We start from the raw sequence: 21,280 nt of genomic DNA, 5'->3' as shown, positions 1-21,280 counted from the left end.
ACACAATATCGAGCTCCCGTCAAAGAAGAAACTGAGCGTGCGACTGATTTCGCACTAAATTCCAATATCATCAGAATATCATGGAGTTCGAGTCTGAGTCTAAGCCTGTCCTTCTGAGTGCGCTTCTTCAGTGGTGTGATCGGGTGAAGAGTGACCGCGAAGTCCTGCAAAGGTGTAAGAGAAGCCTCGATGATGCAGGCCTGCGGGAATTGGAAGTGAAGGATGGGTGTCCGTTCTGTACACTTCTCGACGAAGCAGTCTCAAAGCTGTATGGCGACTACCTTTCTGCTGGCAGATCACTTGGATGGGTGTCATTCCCGCGTGTTCTAGAGGCTATCCGTGATGATGGGGGGAATCCACTTCGGTTTTGTGTATCCGAACGTAGGTAAACCGAGTCGTTATCGCAAGATGAAGTTGCCAGATCCCAATTGGAACTCAATACCCGGATAGCTGAGTGGCTAATGAAGTTGAGCTAGATACCGACTTGACTGAACGTTTACGCCCATTCCCCACCTTGGGATTCGGCAACTGGCATCTGTCCAAGTATAAGTCTATCTCCCGGGATACTGCCTCAGAATCGACCCTAAAGATAGTGAAGGAATGGCTCCTTTACTGTGCAACAGACCATCCGCTATGTAGTAAGGATGGTAAGGTCAAGCTGCCAACTAGGCTTATTTGCATTGGCAGAAAGGCGTCTGAAGTACGTTTGCTCAAGACGAATGGTGCTACTGGCAAATACGCCTGCCTGAGCCACCCTTGGGGCAAGCGTCCATTGTTGCGAACACTGAAGAAGAATCTCTCTCAATTCACCAACGAAATCCAGTGGTCAGATCTACCTCCCACTTTCAGAGACGCAATCGACTTTACCCACCGACTTGGCCTCAAGTATATCTGGATCGATTCCCTTTGCATCATTCAGGATGATCCTCTCGACTGGCAGAGAGAGGCCACCAAAATGGCCGACATTTATCAGAATGCCTACATAACGCTCGCAGCTTCCAAAGCAGTTATTAGATTAGAAATCCAATTCGACCGCGGCATACAACCGACTGCGCAGGGGCTAATTAGGGGCCCTATTTACGATTATTATAGCTAGCCTAACCTACGGTTAAAACCTCTTTTTTATACTTACTACATAAATATTTATATAGTTTAATTAATCTTTTTATTAACCTACGGTTCGAACTAACTACTCTATAATAAAGATACTAATACTAATTAGTAATTAAATTCTATTATTATGAATTAGTAAAGTATCTTATTATATAGAAAAGACGACCTCTTAATATTATATAAAATAGGAGATTTATACTAATTAACTTTATAAAAATAAATAAAAAAGGAGGTGATTCTTAAATACCGTACGGAATTAAATAATTATAGCCCTTTATTACTTATAAGAAGTTAATATTTATTATATTAAACTACGTTAATTAATAAAACTACTTAAATAACTAGTTTTTTATTATTATTTTAAATAGCTTTTTTATTAAATAACTTTTTTATAACTAGCCCGTAATTAAAAATTAGCTAGTTAAATTAGTAAAAAAAATTACTTACGTAGCGATTACTTATTTAATTAATTAATATAATAAACGAGCTTAATAATATAGTATAAAAAAATATTGCGTAATTAAAAAAAGGGATCTTTAAATGTACATATTTTTAATAAATATAATAAGAACCTATATAAAAGTTATAAAGTTAAGAAATTTATAATATACGGAAAAGTCTATTATTACGAGGATCTTATAAATATAATTTTAAGCCTATAATTTAAAAAATCTCTTTATAACCCCCTTAACTACCCCCCGAGTATTACTTAAAAATATAATATAAGGGATAATTAAATAAAAGAAGAGGGGATTTAGAGGTCCTAAGAGTATTGAGTTAAGAGTATTACGGATTTTAAAAATTAATTTAAAAAGAAAGCGGCTACTTTAAAATAATCTTACGACCTCTTATTATAGTTATTATTAATTTAAAAAAAGGCTAAAAAATTACGGCTCTAAGGGAAAAAAAAAAGAATCTTTTAAAAAGTTACTAAGGAGCTCTTTTTTTTATTAGTTCTTGATACGAGATTACTAATTTTAAAAAATTAACTAAGTAATAAAAAAATCGTTAATAAGTAATAATTACTTAACTATAATTAAGTTATAAAAAAAAACTATTTAAAAAATATAAAATAGGGTATTAAGAAGTTATAAAAAAAAGATTTTTAAAGTATTTAACCCTATTAAGTACGAGTAATAGTTAAGTATTTTTAATAAGTCCTTGATATTTATAATTTTATAAAAAAAAGGGCTTAACTTTACTAACCGTACTTAATAACGTATATAGCTCCTTTACGAGCTACTTAATATTTATATTTAATTATTTTTATAAAATACTACTTTAAAAAAAGTAGGTTAAAGAAAGAAGCTATTTAGAAATTACAGAGAGTACGAGGCTTAAAAAGCTAAAAATATATAAAATAGTAAATATTAATAATCAATAAAAATCCGGAGACTAATTATTATATCTTTTTATAATAATATAAACGTTTATTATTATTATTAAAAAAAGGAACTATTAAAACCTATTTTTTTATACTAAATAAAAAAGAAGATCTTAGTAAGTATAATAGCTAGTAATTTAAAATAATAATAATAATTATTAAAAATAATAAAAACGAGAGTAATAATAAAATAGTAAAAAGAAGTAAGAATTTCTTAAATTTTAATAAATTCGTTAAATAGTAAAAATACGGATTTATTATAATTAATGCGTAGATTAAATATATCCTTATTAAAATTAAATACGCTAATAATTATTAATATGGGTATAAACTAAAGTATAACCCTTAGTAAGTTAAAATAAAAAAGAAAAGGACGAAACCCGATCCTAAATAAAATCCTAATTTTTTATAAATAAGTAAATATTAACTTAGATTATTAAAGAACGTAGATATATAGAGTTACGGATTAACTTAATAATAAGTAAATTAACGTAGTATTAATCTATTTAACTAAAGTTTATAAAAAAAAGGGGCTATAAGGGTAACTCTTATTTTATAAAATCGTAAACGACCTTAGCTACTAATTAGATAAATAGTTTACGAGCGCAAGCTTAGGAATTATAAAAGTAATTAATAAATTTCTTTATAAATAAGGGGTATTATTAGCGTAATTATAATTATAAGAACTATATAAAATATTAATAGCGATGATTATAAAAGAGGAATTCGTATTATAAACCTAAGTATAAGTTAATAAAGCGTATAATTGTTTTAACGAATTTAAAAAAAAAGTAAACGACGTAAATTTCTTATTTATAATTATTAATAATAATCTATTGTTATAAAACGATATATAAAAGCAAAATATAATATTAAAAATATAATAATTAATAATTTTACTTATTTCGATCTATAGCTCGTCGCTATTATTAATATAAAATTTAGTACTAATTAGCTAAAAAAAAAAGATTAAACGACCCAAAGTTATTAATAATACGTAGCAACGTAAGGATTATATATAAATACCGAAAATATAATAATAAATACGAGGTAATTTATAGACTTTAAAAAGATCTTTTTAAAAAAGAAATTATACTCTAAAGGGAAGTATAAGGTCTTATAAAAAACCCTAATAATATTTTATAATTACTATAAAAAGGTTAGGATTAGGGAATACTAATATTATTTAATAATTAATATTATACTTATAAATAAAGCTTTTAATCATTATTACGAAGCGGTACGTAATTTTAATTAAAACGACTTTTTTAATATTATTAACGTAATCCGAAGCCGCTTTAAAACCTATAACAAGAACTTAGAGCTCTTATTTAAATTATAAGCGATTTTTTTTATATTTATAACTAAGATCATAAAAAGTAAATTACGAGTAAAGATCTTTAAAGAGCTTATTAATTAAATTAATAAGTTAATAAAAACCTAACTAAATAAGGGAATTAATAAGTAAAAAGTTAAATATTTTTATACTATAATTTAGCGCGTATTAAAAATAAAAATAACCCTATACTAAGTACTTAAAGATTATAAAACGCTTTATTTAAGGCTAAGATCTAGCTTTAATATTAAAATAAGAATATTATACTAAACCTACCTCTAGGCGTACAACGGCCCTTATTAATAATATTAAGTTAATTAAACGTATAAAAAGAAAAGAGGCTAAATATAATAATCGCTAATAAGGAGGCTTAGATTTATTAAATAAATAGAGACTTAACTTATAAATAAAATAATAAAAAAAGTAATATTATATTTATAAAAAGGATAAATATTAGTTAAGTAACTATTTTAAAGAAGAGCGTATTAAATCGTATAAATAATATAAAAGGTCGAGGATAATAAATAGTAAAACTAGCCCTTATTAATTTAACTAATTCTTTATTATATATAAGGGTAGATTTAAAAGTACGGAACTTAGTAATAGTAGCCAAAATAGTAGCTTAGAGTATTTACCTTTTATAAAAAATTTAGAAAATAAAAAAGATCTTACCCCCTATACTAACGAATTAAATTATAATAAAATTAATAATATAAACTACTCTGTTTTTATTTTATTAGTTTTTAAAAAATATACGAGGCTAAATAAATAAATAGTAATAAAAGCTCTTAATAAGTAAGCTTTTATTTATAAATAGTAAGGGAAGGTCCCTTAAATAATAAATATAGAGGTAGCTAAAAGGGCAAATTTAATAAGGCTAAAGCCTATTTTCTTAATACTTAAAGAAAAAATACTACTTTTTTTAATATTTAAAAAGAAAGAATATAATACTAAGTAAATCTAGGGGTAGCTAGAGGGGTCCTTTTTATATTACTTAAATTATTTAAATACTAAGCTCGTATAAGTATTCTATATAAATAAAAAGTACGGCCTAAATAATTTTTATAAAATTATCTTAAATACTAGGGTATTATAATAGTTAATAAAAAGAAAAAGGTAATTCTAAGTACTATAAAAGATTATATTAATAATACTTAATATATTAATAGCGAGTATTACGAGAATTAGCTTCGGCCTAAGTAAAAAAATCATTACCCTAAGTACGGTAAAAATAGAGACGTACTTCGGAACGATAACTTTTTATATTTTACTTATTAATACCCCATTTCTCTTATATTTAAAAAATATAAATTAACTAAGTATTATTTTTAATAATACGAAAAATAAAATATTTAGTAATAAATAATTCGAAATAGTTAAACGATAATAGGGGTATACGTTTATAAAGCTTATTAATAATACGAAGTTAATTAATTACTTAATAAAAAATAAGCTTAAATAATTATACTAAAGATTTAAATACTCGTTAGTTATAAGGCTATATAACCTCCTAAAGTAATTAGGTAATAATAATATCGAAATAAGGGCGCTAGAGTAATTAACGAAAGTATATTATTAATATTAAATAAATACACAGAGCTTATATAGATTTAAGTTTAAATTGCGTAATAAGCTTAACTTTAACTAAGAAATCGTTATTAATATTTTCTATTTAAATAGTCGGCTAGTACTATATATAATTAACATAGCTATATCCTTTTAAATAAGGTAATTCTTTTAGGATTTATAAATAAAAATAGTATAGGTAGCCCTACGAAAAAGCTAGATTAATATATATTAAGGACCGCTAGATAGTATTAGAACCGATATTAGTATTAGCTTTAAGTTAGTAAAATTTAGGGATAATACGACGGCTTATAATATATAACTAAAAGTTATGCCTATTAAAGCGCACTATAATGTTAAAAAAGTAAAAAAAGCATATTAATAACTAAAAAGGGCGTTTAAAATTATTAAAAAAGAAAATCCCGATTTTATTAATAACGAATACCTCTAAATAATACTTAAATATTATAATAATATTATAAGACCTAACGGGCTTATATTAACGCTATTAGTATTTAGAGTATATTTAAAAACGACTTTAGCCTTATTATTATTATTAAATATAAACTAACGAGCCTAAGTAATTAAAAAAATAATACGGGTACTACACAAAATAAGTATAAAAAAGTAAGTTAATAAAGTAATTACTACGTATAACAGGCCCGATATAAGGAGTAATTTAAATATATTATTAAATTCGGATATATAAATATAGCACAAAATTACTTAATAATAAGCTAGGCTATATAAGTTAATTTTAATTAATAAGCGCTCTTATATAGTTATAAAAAATCGTAACTAGTTATTTAAAATATTAATTACGGTAATTAAACTATATTATATAAATCTTAATAAAGTAATTTCTAACCTATCAAAAAAAGAAGAGCTAAGGGAAACTATATAACCTATAATAAAAATATAAGAAATTATTTTTAATAAGATTATCGTAATAGTATTAATAAATAACGAGGAAAAAGAAATTACTAAAAAGGCACTAATATTATTAATAAAACGTTATAAGAAACTATAATAGTAAACCCTAATGCGGTAATTTATTACTAACGACGAGGTAATTAATACTTTTTATATAATAAAAAAAAAGCCGATTTTAAGCTAGTAGTTAAACTACGTAAAAAAGGCGTAATTATAATTATTAAAAAGCTATATAAGGGATTAGATCTTATTAAAATAGATATTCTTTATAATCGAAGGGTTTGTTAATTTATCCTTTATAACTTAGAAAAGTATATAAACTTTTATATATTTAAATTATAAATAGTTCGTAAAATTAAAAAGAAAAGAATACCCTAATTATACGAAAAGTCAAAATACGTAATTTAGGGGTACGGTAATATTAAAAAGGTAACGCTACTTATATAATCGCTTATTATATAGCGCTATAATTAACGATTAATAATAGTATTAATAGTATCGCTATAAAAAAAGGGATATGAGATTTAAAGCCGTAATATTACCTAGGCCTATACCTAATTAGCTATAGGGCTTATAAAAAAAATCCTAGCCTATTTACTAAAAACAATAGCTAGTAAGTACTTAGAAAGTACGATTATTAAAGTATTTAAGCTACTATATAAGCTCGCAAAATTAAGTACTTATTAATAAGCTATATACTATAATTTTTACATTAATTAATTATTAATAATTATATTTATATACGACCCGTACTTACTAATTTTTAAATATAAAAGTAACTAATTTAAAATCGATAAAATATAAATTAACGATATATTAAGCCTATTTAATATTAATTTTATAAAAAAAAGGATAAAGAGCTTTAAAAAGCGGGCTTTATAATAAAACTAAAAAAGGTCCTTATAACGAATACCCCCTTAGTATTTAATAGCGGGATTTTTATAATTAAAAGGGAAACTATCGTATTTTAATAAAAGGGGTAGGGTAAGAAAATTAACCTTATTAATCCGAACGTAATTAATATTAAAAAGTAATATAAAACTAAGTTCGCATAAGGGGTATATATTATAAGTATTTATTAGCTCGAGGTAACTTTTAATTATACTAAAATAGTATAGATTATAAATTTAATTAAATAAAACGTCGAGGTATTTAATAAGTAGCTTAAGTAATAATAAACGAATTTCGATAAAGGCTTCGTTTATTACCTAATTAACTTAATAATTAGTAAGCTTTACGTTTTTATTAATAAGTTATTTACGAATAATAACGATTTTATTTTATAATTAGGGTATATTATTATTTTAGTTAACGAGAGTATAAGTAAGAGCGAATTTACTATATATAGTAATATAATCTATTATTTATTAATTAAAAATAAGTAAATAATAAGAAGTATATTAATATCGGAGGTTTATAATATAATTAATAGTATTAACCTCTCTTATATAATTTTAATAACGTTAAGAAAAATTACTAATTAACTTAGCCTTTTACCTATTCTAACGGTTATTTATACTAATTCTTATTTAATACATAAATACTTTATTAAATTAAGAATAAAAAAAAAAAGGCTAATAATTAATATTATAGCTTTTAAGTAATCGTATAAAAAGCGCGAAATACTTAAAATTTATTAAATTAATAATAAAAATAACCTCGTAAACGCTTTTATAAAAATAGTATTAAATAAGGGATTAAAATAATTTATAAATAATAAAAAAGTTATTGTACGAATAGAGGGATAGGTTATATAAAAAGAGTAAAAAAAAGGGGGGAAAAAAACGACTTAGTAAATAGGCCCGAGGTCGAATTATATTTCTAATTATAATAATTAAATTAATAAAAAAGAAAAGTTAGTATCGGATTAGAAGTCTAATTTAATTATAGTATATAGTTAACTACATAGGGGCTAATTAGGGGCCCTATTTATAATTATCGTAGCTAGCTTAACCTATAATTAGAACCTCCTTTTTATACCTACTACGTAAATATTTATATAGTTTAATTAATCTCTTCGTTAACTTACGGTTCGAACTAACTACCCTATAATAAGGATACTAATAGTAGTCGACTCTAGCCGCGGGCTTTATACCTCTTCCTTGGATCCTAAATATTAATCGCACCAGCTGTCACTTATGAATGATGTGGATGATTCAGATCTCAAACTACACGCGTATTCGGAATTGCTATATATTAATAGCTTCTGGTCCTACTTCCCTATTACAAAACGGGCGTGGGTGTTTCAGGAACGTCTGCTCTCAGGTAGAGTTGTACACTTTGCCGGTTCCGAATTGAATTGGGAATGTCGCTCAGTGAGGACATGCGAGTGCGGTGAGATCTCAACCTCCACCTCTTTGCCTGAGAAGATCCAGTTCTCAGGTAGTTTGGCCGAGTTGAGTGGGCAGTATAATTGGATTGCAGAAGGACTGCCATCCTCGGCACCAGGAAATGGCCAAGACGAAAATCTGGACTACAGCAAGTTTACCCCGGCACTACTCCATTCGCCCAAATGGACCAAAAGCGTCAAAACGTGGCGACAAACAGTACAGGCTTACTGTGCTCTGAACTTGACATTTTCAAAGGACATCTTCCCGGCTTTGGCCGGCATTGCAAAAGTATGGAATCCCGAGTACGAGAAACTCTATCGAGCGGGGCTATGGATGGACTCGTTGCATCTAGATCTTTTGTGGCTCGTCTATAAACCTGAAAAGCGTCCTATTGCATGGAGAGCCCCGACATGGTCGTGGGCATCTCTTGAGTACCACAACGACGACTTTATTCGCTTCGACTCTGACTCAGATTGCAGAAACTCGGGCAAGGGCAGCTGGGTCTCGTTGGGGAAGATAGGGAGCGAAGATTACTCTCCTGTTGCAGATATTCTGGAAGCAGTTTGCGTTCCAGCTGGTATTGTCGATTCAACCGGAGAGCTTGACTCTGCCCACCTTCTACTTTCAACTTTTGCAATCTCCGGAACACTAGTGAAATGGCCGGGAGTACTCGTTGAATATGGTGTCAGTCCTGTCTGGCTCGTTGTCGGGAACTTATGGATCAGCCAAGGCGACAGCCATACTAGGAGCTTGCATTTGGACGCTCCGATCATTAGCGCTAATTCCGGGTGGTCGATTCCCGTTCGCATTATTCGCATAACAGATTTCGGTGCCAAGACAGGCAACCATCCTGATATGGCCTGTCTGGTGATTCGATCAAAACGAGCCGCAACCGCAGATGGACACATTGAGTATGAACGTCTTGGTTACGTCCGATTTGTAGAACAAGGATTCTCACAATTGCCGGCCATCTCGAACGAACATTCAACTCCAGAACCCAGCATTCGAGATTGGTTGATAAGATATCGGGAATATATCAAAGGGAAACATACGCGGGAATTGGGCGTATCGAATCTGGGGCGTCTCAAAGATTGTTTCGAAGAATCAGGGCGTGAGATTTTCAAGATTATGTAGTTATCTAAGCGTTTGTCCTTCACACTAGTACTTAATATAACCTTGCGAAGAGATATAATTGAGGTGGTCACCATAGAACAAGTAACATTGCTGGTTTTCTAAGTTACTATCGGATTAGAAGTCCAATTCGACCGCGGCATATAGCCGACTGCACAGGGGCTAATTAGGGGCCCTATTTACGATTATCATAGCCAGCCTAACCTACGGTTAGAACCTCCTTTTTATACCTACTACGTAGATATTTATATAGTTTAATTAATCTCTTTATTAACTACGGTTCGAACTAACTACCCTATAATAGGAATACTAATACTAATTAGTAATTAAATTCTATTATTATAGATTAGTAAAGTATCTCGCTATATAGAAAAGATAACTTCTTAATACCGCACGGGATAAGAGATTCGTACTAATTAACTTTATAGAAGTAAATAAAAAAGGAGGCGATTTTTAAATACCGTACGGAATTAAGTAATCGTAGCCCTTTATTACTTACGAGAGGTCGACGTTTATTATATTAAATTATGTTAATTAACGGAACTGCTTAAGCAACTAGCTTTTTACTATCGCCCTAAGTAGCTTTTTTACTAAACGACTTTTTTACGGCCGGCCCGTAATTAGAAATTAACTAAGTAATAAAAGGGATTACTAATAAGCGATAATTACCTAACCGTAATTAAGCTACGAAAAAGACTACTTAAAAGATATAAAATAGGGTACCGAGAGGCCGTAAAAGATAAAATCTCTAAAGTATCTAACCCTACCGCGTACGAATAATAAGTGGGCATTTTTAATAATTTCTTCAAAATATACGATTTTATAAAAAGGAGGGCTTAACTTTATTAACTATACTTAACGGCCTATACGGTTCTTAATAGCCTATATAGCTCCTTTATAAGCTACCTAGCGTCTACTTTCGACTATTCCTACGGAATACTGCCCTAAAAGAGGTAGGTTAAGGAAGGAAGCTATTTAGAGATTATAGAGAGTACGAGGCTTAGGAGGCTAGAAGTATACGGGATAGCGGAAATTAGTAATTAGTAAAGATCCCGAGACTAATTACTATATTTTCTTATAATAATATAAACGTCTACTATTACTATTATTAAAAAGAACTACTAAAACCTACCCTTTTTTACTAAATAAAAAAGAGGATCTTAGTAAGTACGATAGCTAGCGATTTAAAAAGGTAGTAATAATCGCTAAAAATAATAAAAACGAGAGTAGTAGCGAGACGGCGAGAGGAAGCGGGAATCTCCTAGACCTTAATAAATTCGTTAAGTAATAAAAGTACGGATTTACTACGACTAGTGCGTAAATTAGATATATCCCCGTTAAGATTAAATACGCTAGTAATTACTAATATAAGTATAAGCTAGAGTACGCCCCTTAGCGAGTTAGGGTAAAAAAGAAGAGGACGAAACCCGATCCTAAATAGAATCCTAATCCCTTATAAATAAGTAAATATTAACCCGGATTATTAGGGGACGTGGATATATAGAATCGTAAACTAGCCTAACGGTAAGCAAATTAACGTAATATTAATCTATTTAACTAAGGTTTATAAGAAAAAGGGGCTATAGGGGTAACCCCTATTTTATAAAATCGTAAACGACCTTAGTTATTAGCTAAACGAATAGTTCGCGAGCGCAAGCCTAAGAATTACGAAAGTAGTTAATAAATTCTTTTATGGGCAAGGGGTATTACTAGCGCAATTATAATTATAAGAGCTATACGAAATACTAATAGCGATAATTATAAAAAAGGAATTCGTACTATAGAACTAAGCATAGGTCGATAGAGCGTATAATCGCTTTAACGAATTTAAAAAAAGGGTAAACGACCTAGATTTCCTCCCTATAATTACTAACGGAAATCTATTATTACAAAAAGATATACCGGGGCAAAATATAGTGCTAAAAGTACGATAATTAATAATTCTACCTATTTCGATCTATAACTCGTTACCGTTACTAATACGAAATTCGGCGCCGATTAGCTAATAAAAAAAGAAGTAAACGACCCCAAGTTATTAATAATACGTAGCGACGCAGGGTTCGTATATAAATACTAAAAATCTAATAGTAAATACGAGGTAATTTATAGACTTTAAAAAGATCTTCTTAAAAGAGAAATTATATTCTAGGGGGAAGTATAAGGTCTTATAAAAAACCCTAACGATATTTTACGATTATTATAAAAAAGTCGGAATTAGGGAATACTAGTACTATTTAGTAATTAATATTATACTTATAAGTAAAGCCTCCGATTATTATTACGAAGCGGTACGTAATCTCGATCGAAACGACTTTCTTAGTATAATTAACGCAATCCGAAGCTACTTTAAGACCTATAATAAGAACCTAGAGCTCCTATCTAAGCTACGAGCGATTTTTTTTATATTAATAGCTAGGATAATAGAGGGTAAATCGCGAGTAGAGATCCTTAAAGAGCTTATCGATCGAATCGATAAGCTAGCGAAAACCTAGCTAAATAAGGGGATAAACGAGCGGAAAGTTAGATATTTTTATACCGTAGTCTAGCGTATATTAAAAACAAAGATTACCTTATACTAAGCACCCGAAGACTACGAGACGCTCTACTCGAGGCTAAGATCTAGCTTTAATATTAAAATAAGAATACCATACTAAACCTACTTCTAAGTATACGACGGCCCTTATTAATAATATTAGGTTAATCGAACGTATAATAAAAAAAGAAAAGAGGCTAGATACGGTAATCGCTAGTAAGGAGGCCCAGATTCGTTAAATAAATAGAGATTTAATTTATAAATAGGGTAATAAAAGAAGTAATACTATATTTATAAAAAAGATAAATATTAATTAAGTAACTACTCCGAGGAAGAGCGTACTAAATTATATAAATAGTATAAAAAGTCGAGGGTAATAGATAGTAAAACTAGCCCTCGTTAGTTTAACTAATTCCTTATTATATATAAGGGTAGATCCGGGGGTATAGAACCTAGCGACGGTAGCTAAAATAGCGGCCTAAAGTATATACCCCCTATAGGAGATTCGGAAAATAAAGAAGATCTTACCCCCTATACTAACGAATTAGATTATAACGAAATCGACGATATTAACTACTCTTTTTTTACCCTATTAACTTTTAGAGGATATACGAGGCTAAACGAATAGAGAGTAGCAAAAGCTCTTAATAAATAGGCTTTTATTTATAAATAGTAAGGGAAGGTCCCTTAAATAACGGATATAGAGGTAGTTAAAAAGGCGAATTTAATAAGGCTAAAGCCTATTCTCTTAACGATTAAAGAGAAAACGCTATTTCTCTTAATATTTAAAAAAAAAGAACATAGTACTAAGTAAATCTAGGGGTAGCTAGAGGGGTCCTTTTTATATTACTTAGATCCCTTAAATACTAAGCTCGTATAAGTATTCTATACGAGCGAAAAGTACGGCCTAGATAATTTCTATAAGATTATCTTAGATACTAAGGTATCGTAATAGTTAATTAGAAAAAAAGGGTAATTCTAAGCGCTATAAAAGATTGCGCTAATAACGTTTAATACGTTAATAGTAGGTATTATAAGGATTAGTTTCGGCCTAGGTAAGGAAATCGTCGCCCTAGGTATAATAAAAATAAAAACGCACTTTAGAACGATAACTTTTTATATTTTACTTATTAATACCCTATTTCTCTTATGTTTAAAAGATATAGATTAACTAGGTATTATATTTAATAACACGAGGAATAGAATCTCTAGCGGTAAGCACTTCGAAATAGTCGAACGACGATAGGGGTATGCGTTTATAAAGCTTATTAATAATACGAAGTCGATTAATTACTTAATAAAAAGTGAGCTTAGAAGATTATACCGGAGATTTGGGTACCCGTCGGTTACGAGGCTATATAACTTCTTAAAGTAATTAAGTAATAATAATATTAAAATAGGGGCGCTAAAGTAGTTAATAAAAGTATATTACTAATGCTAAATAAATGCGCAGAGCCTACGCAGATTTAAGTTTAAATTACGTAATAAGCTTAACTTTAACTAAGAAATAGTCGTTAATATTTTCTATTTAAATAGTTAGCTAGTACTATATATAATCGACGTAGCTATATCTTTCTAAGTAGGGCAATTCCTCCGGGATTTATAAGTAAAGATAGTATAAGTAGCCTTACGAAAAAGCTAGATCGATATATACTAGGGACTACTAAATAGTATTAGAACTAACGCTAGTACTAGCTTTAAGTTAGTAAAATTTAGAAATAATACGACGGCCTACGGTATATAGCTAAAAGTCGTACCCGTTAAAGCGCACTATAGTATTAAAAAGGTAGAGAGGGTATATTAATAGTTAAAAAGGGCGTTTAGAATTATTAAAAAAGAAAATCCGGATTCTACTAACGACGAATGCCTCTAAATAGTACTTAAATACTATAACGATATTATAAGGCCTAACGGACTTATATTAACGCTATGAATATTTAGAGTATATTTAAGAACGACCTTAGCCTCGCTACCGTCGCTAAGTATAAGCTAACGAGCCCGAGTAATTAAAAAAGTAATACGGGCACTGCGCGAGGTAAGTATAAAAAGGTAAGTTAACGAGGTAATTACTATACGCAATAGGCCCGATATAGGGGATAATTTAGATATATTACTAAATTCGGATATATAAGTATAGCGCGAAATTACTTAATAATAGGCTGGGCTATATAAGTTAATTTCCGTTAACGAGCGCTCTTATATAGTTATAAAAGATCGTAACTAGCTACTCGAAGTGTTAATTACGGTAGTTAGACCGTACTATATAAATCCTAACGAGGTAATTTCTAACCTATAAGAAGAAGAAGAGCTAGGGGAAACTATATAACCCGTAATAGAGGCATAGGAAATTATCCTTAACGAAATCGTCGTAGTAGTACTAATAAACGACGAGGAAGAGGATATTACTAAAAGGGCACTAATACTACTAGTAAGACGTTACAAAAGACCACGACGGCAAGCCCTAACGCGGCAATTTATTATTAATAACGAGGTAATTAATACCTTTTATATAGTAAAAAAGAAAGCCGATTTCGAGCTAGCGGTTAAATTACGTAAAAAAGGCATAATTATAACTACTAAAAAGCCGTATAAGGGATTAGATCTTATTAAAGTAAACACTCTTCGCAATCGAGGGGTTTATCGATTTATCTTATACGACTTAGAAAAATATACAAACCTCTATATATTTAAATTACGAATAGTTCATAAGATTAAAAAAAAAGGAACACCCTAGCTGTACAAGAAGTCTAGATACGTAATTTAAGAATACGGTAATATTAAAAAGGCGACGCTACTTATATAATCGCCTACTATATAGCGCTATAGCTAACGATTAATAATAGTACTAATAGTATCGCTATAGAAGAAGGGATACGAGATTTAGAGCTATAATATTACCTAGGCCTATACCCAATCGGCCACAGGGCTTATAAGGAAAATCCTAGCCTATTTACTAAAGGAAATAGCTAGTAAGTACTTAGAAGGTACGATTATTAAAGTACTTAAGCTACTATATAGGCTCGCAGAATCGGGCACCTATTAGTAGGCTACTTATTACGATTTTTATATTAATTAACTATTAATAGTTACCTCTACGTACGACCCGTGCTTATTAGTTACGGAGTATAAAGGTAACTAATTTAGGATCGTTAGAATATAAACCGACGATATATTAGGCCTATATAATATTAATTTTATAAAAAAAAAGAATAAGGAGCTTTAGAAAGCGGGCTTTATAATAAAGCTAAAAGAGGTCCTTATAATAAACACCCCTTTAGTATTTAACGGCGGGATTCTTATAATTAAAAGGGAAACTATCGTTTTTTAATAAAAGGGGTAGAGTAAGAAGATTAACCTCGTCGATCTAAATATAACTAATATTAAAAAGCGGTATAAGGCTAAGCTTGCGCGAGGGGTATATATTATAAGTATTTATTAGCTTAAGGCGACTTTTAACTACGTTAGGGTAGCATAGGCTATAGATCTAACCGAACAAAACGTCGAGGTACTTAATAAATAGCTTAAATAATAATAAACGAATTTCGATCGAGGTCTTATCTATTACCTAATTAACCTTACGACTAGTAAGCTCTACGTCTTTGTTAATAGGTTATTTATAAATAATAACGACCTTATTTCGTAATTAGGGTATATTATTATCCTAGCTAACGAGAGTATAAGTAAGAGCGAATTTATTATATATAGTAATATAATCTACTACTTATTAACTAAAAATAAGCGGGTAATAAGAAATATATTAGCGTTAGAGGTTTATAATATAATTAACGGCGTTAACCTCTCCTACGCGATTTTAATAACGCTAAAAAAGATTACCGATCGAATTAGCCTTCTACCTATTTTAATAATTATTTATATAAATTCCTACTTATTATATAAATACCTCGTTAAATTAGGAACGATAAAGGAAAAGAGGCTTATAATTAATATTATAGCCCTTAAGTAATCGTATAAAAGGCGCGAGATACTCGAGATCCGTTAGATTAATAATAAAAATAACTTTATAAACGCTTTTATAAAAGTAGTACTAAATAAGGGATTAGAGTAATTCGTAAGTAGTAGAAAAGTTATTATATAAATAGAGGGATAGGTTATATAAAAAGAGTAGAGAAAAGGGGGAAAAGGAGACGACTTAGTAAACGGGCCCGAGGTCGAATTATACCTCTAACCGTAGCGGTTAAATTAATAAAAAAAAGAGAAAGTTAGTATCGGATTAGAAGTCTAATTCGACCGCGGTATATAGCTAACTACGTAGGGGCTAATTAGGGGCCCTATTTATAATTATCATAGCTAGCTTAACTTATAGTTAGAACCTCCTTTTTATACCTACTACGCAGATATTTATATAGTTTAATTAATCTCTTCGTTAACTACGGTTCGAACCAACCACCCTGTAATAGGGATACTAACAGTTACAGTATGATCTCATCCGTGATTCGGAATTATGTCAAAAACAAAGTAATGGATGTCTCAATACTTATGGATCAGTAGATTGTGATCGATGTCTCGGGCTTTGCAGCTGCCCAGACGTTTCGATACCAGATCTGCCTTTCAGCCCAATCATCGCAAATAACCTCCAATAACCCTACTCTGATGTAAGAACTTGTCGCGTCCTTGGCAACAATAAGAAAAGAATCCCGTGTGCCTTTTGTCCGTACATTCCTGCTGCCCAAACCATAACCTTTGATGTAGATCAACTCAGCAGGAAGAAAGGTGCAATGCCTACACAATTCCGGGAATTCTTCAGGTCGGCTATTGCGTATGAAGCAGGAATTCATTCGCTCAACTGAAGGGTCAACCCATACCTCCGATTCCGCAGTCCCAAACTCAAGTGGTGCCTCACCAGTCACAGGCGCACATTCTTCCCGAAACTCTCGCTTGTCTTCCCGGGCATAAAGCAGATACCTGCCGTATATCCAATTTGTCCAACGTCGCTTCCGATCCCAGTGTGAGCACGGTCGCTGTATCATGATAGACAGGCGCTTTATCACCGCTGTCAGGAAGCCAAAGGACACCGAGCCATAGAGGTCAGCCCCAGAAGGTGAACAGCTTATCTGGGCTGTTTCCATAATCCCGGGAGTCTTGTAGTCCAATAACTCGGCATTCTGAAATGTAGGATAGTCTACTTTGCAGCCACTTCCTGTGGATGCCCAAGACCAAGTCGGGGCGATCCATCCTCGTTTTAGTATCTTCGCGCGTTGCTTCTTCCAATCCGCCACAGTAACAACGCGCCACATGAGGTCCTGTTCAAGATTATTCTTCCACATACCAGCCAGATAGGTATCATTTGTCACTTCAGCAGTCTCATGAGCAAGGCCTGAAAGTGCCGGGAGCATATCTCCAGTGAACGTAAGATTGAGGCAGGTATACTCGCCGATAACGCGGTGCCATCTCTCATAAGGATCGATTTTCCCACTCTTTGTGGCGATGGCGGTTATTGAAGTTGTCATAGGGTTATTCAGCAGTGCCAGGTACTTCGACCGAGATCGTAGCGGTATATATGTGCCGGAGAACCGTATCAAATTGTGCCAATTCTGGTGTTGCTCTCCTCCGCACTGGCATGAGTACCCGCTGGCACAGTCAAATGCCATTTCTCCATAGTTGCAATGGATGATCCGCCGCGAGAGGAGACGTTCCTGAAGACACCAAGCCCTGTTGAAAAGGGGGAAATACTCTTGTACCCTGGCGTATTCCGACATTTCGTCCCGCTTTTCACCGGTTATCAAGGCGAGTCTGAATTCGTCGCCAAATTCAGTAGTGATCTGAAAGAACTGGCTTGGAATTGTCTTTGAGTAGCAGCCTCCCTCAGAATCATGAGACCAGCTTACGGCAATTGTGGCGTATGAGTTGCGGTACACGTTGACCATCTGAGCTGCCTCTTTCTCCCAATCTATCTTGTCATCTTGGATGATGCAAAGTGAGTCAATCCAGAGATAGCGGACCCCGAGCTTCCTCGTGATCTCGACTGCCTGTTGGAAGCTGGGTGGAAGCAAAGACCAAGGTATTGACTCCAGTTGTCTTTTCAGATTGTCGGTTTCCGTTTTGCATTTGATCTTGATCTTTCCCCAGCAGTGGCTCAGACACATGTATGTGCCTATTTGTCCAGATGTAACTACTAGATGGACTCCAAGTCTGTCTCCGGGCTGAGACACATCAACGAGCCTCGTAGGCAATTTCATGTCTTTTCCCGTGCCACATTTGTTGTGTAGTTCGCAGTCATTGATCCAAGTCCGAATTCTCTGCAAGCTTAGATCGGAAGAGGTATCCCCGGCCACGCCGTTGGTCGATTGTAATCGGCGAAAGACATTGCTGGACCCCGCCACGTTGAAAAGTCTGACATAGTACACTTTGCCATCGGGAGCATCCATTTCTAGAGTGCCACTGAATTTTCCCGTCCAGCGGAATGTCGTAGAGGGGGCAATTGGACCAAAATTCTTGGTAAGTGCGCTATCGAACATAGTGTTCAGAGCCTTGCAGCTCCCACAGCCATTTTGGGCTGAGTGATTCAAGTCCTCATACGTGAAAGACTTTCCTCGAGCAACCTTTTTCTTCCCGTGCTTAGTAAAGTTGTCATGTTCTGCCCTCAGTTTCGCTGTGCCCGCTCGGGATAACGTGCTCCATGAATCGAAAATGGCGCACTGGACTGAGCATCCTGTTGTTCCGAGTACGTGAAAGAAATCAAACGATTCTGGTTTCGTACCTCTCCCGGAGCGTTTTTTAAGAGCGTGCTCTAGGGAGATCGGCACTATCTGAACTGCCATCTTAATGAGGTACTGGGTTCGCGTTGATGCTTTTCGAGAAAGTTGACCCAGAAGATCTGAAGATCGGTCGGAAAACCAAAGTCAGGTCATAAACCTAGCCGGCCGGTTACACGCCTCAATTCTTTTCAAGCTATCTGCATATGCAGAGCTCAAAATCTGAAACCGAAATAAGCGCTAAAAACCAGGCGTCCAGTGATAGCTTCCAACCCACCTCGGCTAGGCAGCATTGCGCCTCACCGAGATTCTATGTCGCCTCTATTAAGTGGAACAATGCTGCCTGATCTCTCCGACTCAAGGCTTCCGTTGTATGCAGAAACACAAAACTCAAAGTTCCAAGCGCCTGGCATCAGAAATGCAATACCATATTCCGCAAATTCAGTTTCTCCGTCTTCTTCGAAGTCCGATCTCTCGACTAGGTTCCGCACCCACACGCGATATCCCGCTGCGCCCTTCGACTCTTCCCACTTTAGGTGCACGGTGATGGAATTCTGAACCTCAACTTGGAGCTGAGTCGGAGTCGGTGGCTTGCCGTTGCCAGCAATGAAGCTCCGGCCTCCTGCCGGAACACCACCTCCGTAGTTTGTCCAAGTACTGATCGCCAACCCATACCGATGGCCTGCCGATAGGTCGGTGAATGTTGTCGCAGTCTCTCTCAGCGCCATAGCAGTCGGAAAAGATCCCGGTAATGAGAGGTCTACGAGGATGATCTCGTATCGGTCCACTTCGATTTGCCCCTGAGGCTCTTCCCATTTGACAAGGACCTGATACAGGTCAGGTTTGGTGATTATCTTCCTAGGCCCCGGGGCTGTTTTCGGGTGAGCAGTTGCTGAGACCGTATGAGACCAGGCGGACCTAAGGCCCTCTCCATTAAAGGTCCGGACTTGGTACTGATACTCCTGCCCTTCTTGGGTCCACGTCGAGTTGTACTGGGCAACATCTGTTCTCGACTCCTTCCATGGCAGGTTGTCATCATTGCGAATTCTGACATCATAGCCGATAGCGCCGTATACCGGATTCCATTTAACACAAATTCCGTAGGGAACTGCTTCCGCGACAACATTCGCCGGCACTGGCGTCGGTCTTTGTGGGATCTCTTGTGGAATAGTGAGATCTTGGGTTCCAATGCGAAACTTTCGGGACAAAGTCCGAGAGAAGGCTCTTGCAATCTGAAATTCGCCCAAAGCATTTGGATGTAATCCATCGTAACTTCCTTGGGAACAATGGTATCCACGCCGGACCTCCACCAACTCAACCGGAGACTCAGAGGATGACCACTTTGGCACTGATGTTCGTAGAAGCTGGTTGTACTCTTCCACCATGGCAGGAAGTTTCTCTGCCCCATCAATTGGCGTCCGCATCGGTACGTCAGCAAGAGCGAAGTTGATATCTGATTTCGCAGTGCGTGCATTATCCACGAGTTTCTTCATGGCACCGAGAGTATTTTCGGCATCTGCGACACCCCAGCCCATGTCGTTGAAGCCAAGCATAACAAGCAGATAGTCAGGCCTGAATCGCGCCACCTGCTCCTCGATGAGGTCTTTACACTGTGTTGCTTGGCGACCCCAAACTGAGAAGTGGTGAGAGTTGAAGTGCACGCCTGCAGCATAGCCGCCATGGTCTATTGGCATGTCAGGTGCTGGTAGCGGGTCGTCTTTCAGAGCCGGTGGTTGCGGTGGACGAGGTTGATCCGGAGTCTTTGTTCCTTCATACGGACCAACAAATTCAAAGTTGATCTTCTCTTCTGTGAGCCACTGCCATAGCCTATATCGCCATGCAAAGTCCCCTTCACGGCCTTGAGACATGGAGTCGCCGACTACCATGGTCCGAACTGGCCGGGTGCTCTCTGGAATCATGTCACCCATTTGAAAACTGCAATTGGGGCCTTGCGTCGGTTGGTGGGAGATGGAAATCGATCTCTGTCTGAAAGAGTCATCGGCGAACCCTCATTTTTGGCTCAATGTCAGACGTAGTGTTGCGAAGTGCAGGTCGCGGCACTGAGGAGAAGCTTTGGTGTCGTCATAGCACGGACGCCGACATCAGCGAATCGCATTCAAGTGCCATTCGAATGAGAAGCGTTTGCTCAATCGTCCTCGACTTCTTGACTAATGTGGAGATCGACTTACCACTCACTGTACTTAGCTCTAGATCCAGCAAGGGTGAGTTCAATGTTTTTAG

General features: G+C 34.0%; 3 protein-coding genes across 3 annotated transcripts; 2 read left to right on the top strand and 1 right to left on the bottom strand.

Annotated features, from left to right (window-relative positions):
• Nucleotides 1-80: 80 nt before the first annotated feature.
• On the top strand, nucleotides 81-1,096 carry CLUP02_09844 (uncharacterized protein; the record flags this gene model as incomplete). Its single annotated transcript, XM_049288822.1, has 2 exons — nucleotides 81-381; nucleotides 477-1,096. The coding sequence occupies 2 exons, from the start codon at nucleotides 81-83 to the stop codon at nucleotides 1,094-1,096; spliced, it is 921 nt and encodes a 306-aa protein (XP_049145966.1).
• Nucleotides 1,097-8,470: 7,374 nt separating this feature from the next.
• CLUP02_09843 (uncharacterized protein) lies at nucleotides 8,471-9,796 on the top strand (the record flags this gene model as incomplete). The annotated part of the gene is made up of 2 exons (XM_049288821.1): nucleotides 8,471-8,857; nucleotides 8,966-9,796. The coding sequence occupies 2 exons, from the start codon at nucleotides 8,471-8,473 to the stop codon at nucleotides 9,794-9,796; spliced, it is 1,218 nt and encodes a 405-aa protein (XP_049145965.1).
• Nucleotides 9,797-16,828: 7,032 nt separating this feature from the next.
• On the bottom strand, nucleotides 16,829-20,967 carry CLUP02_09842 (heterokaryon incompatibility protein; the record flags this gene model as incomplete). Its single annotated transcript, XM_049288820.1, has 3 exons — nucleotides 16,829-18,987; nucleotides 19,119-19,161; nucleotides 19,375-20,967. 3 exons carry the CDS (start codon nucleotides 20,965-20,967, stop codon nucleotides 16,829-16,831), a joined length of 3,795 nt encoding a protein of 1,264 aa, XP_049145964.1.
• Nucleotides 20,968-21,280: the final 313 nt, after the last annotated feature.

The sequence above is a fragment of the Colletotrichum lupini genome, chromosome 5 (assembly GCF_023278565.1).
Source record: "Colletotrichum lupini chromosome 5, complete sequence".
Lineage (NCBI taxonomy): Eukaryota > Fungi > Ascomycota > Sordariomycetes > Glomerellales > Glomerellaceae > Colletotrichum > Colletotrichum lupini.
This window is presented reverse-complemented; position numbering and strand designations above follow the sequence as displayed.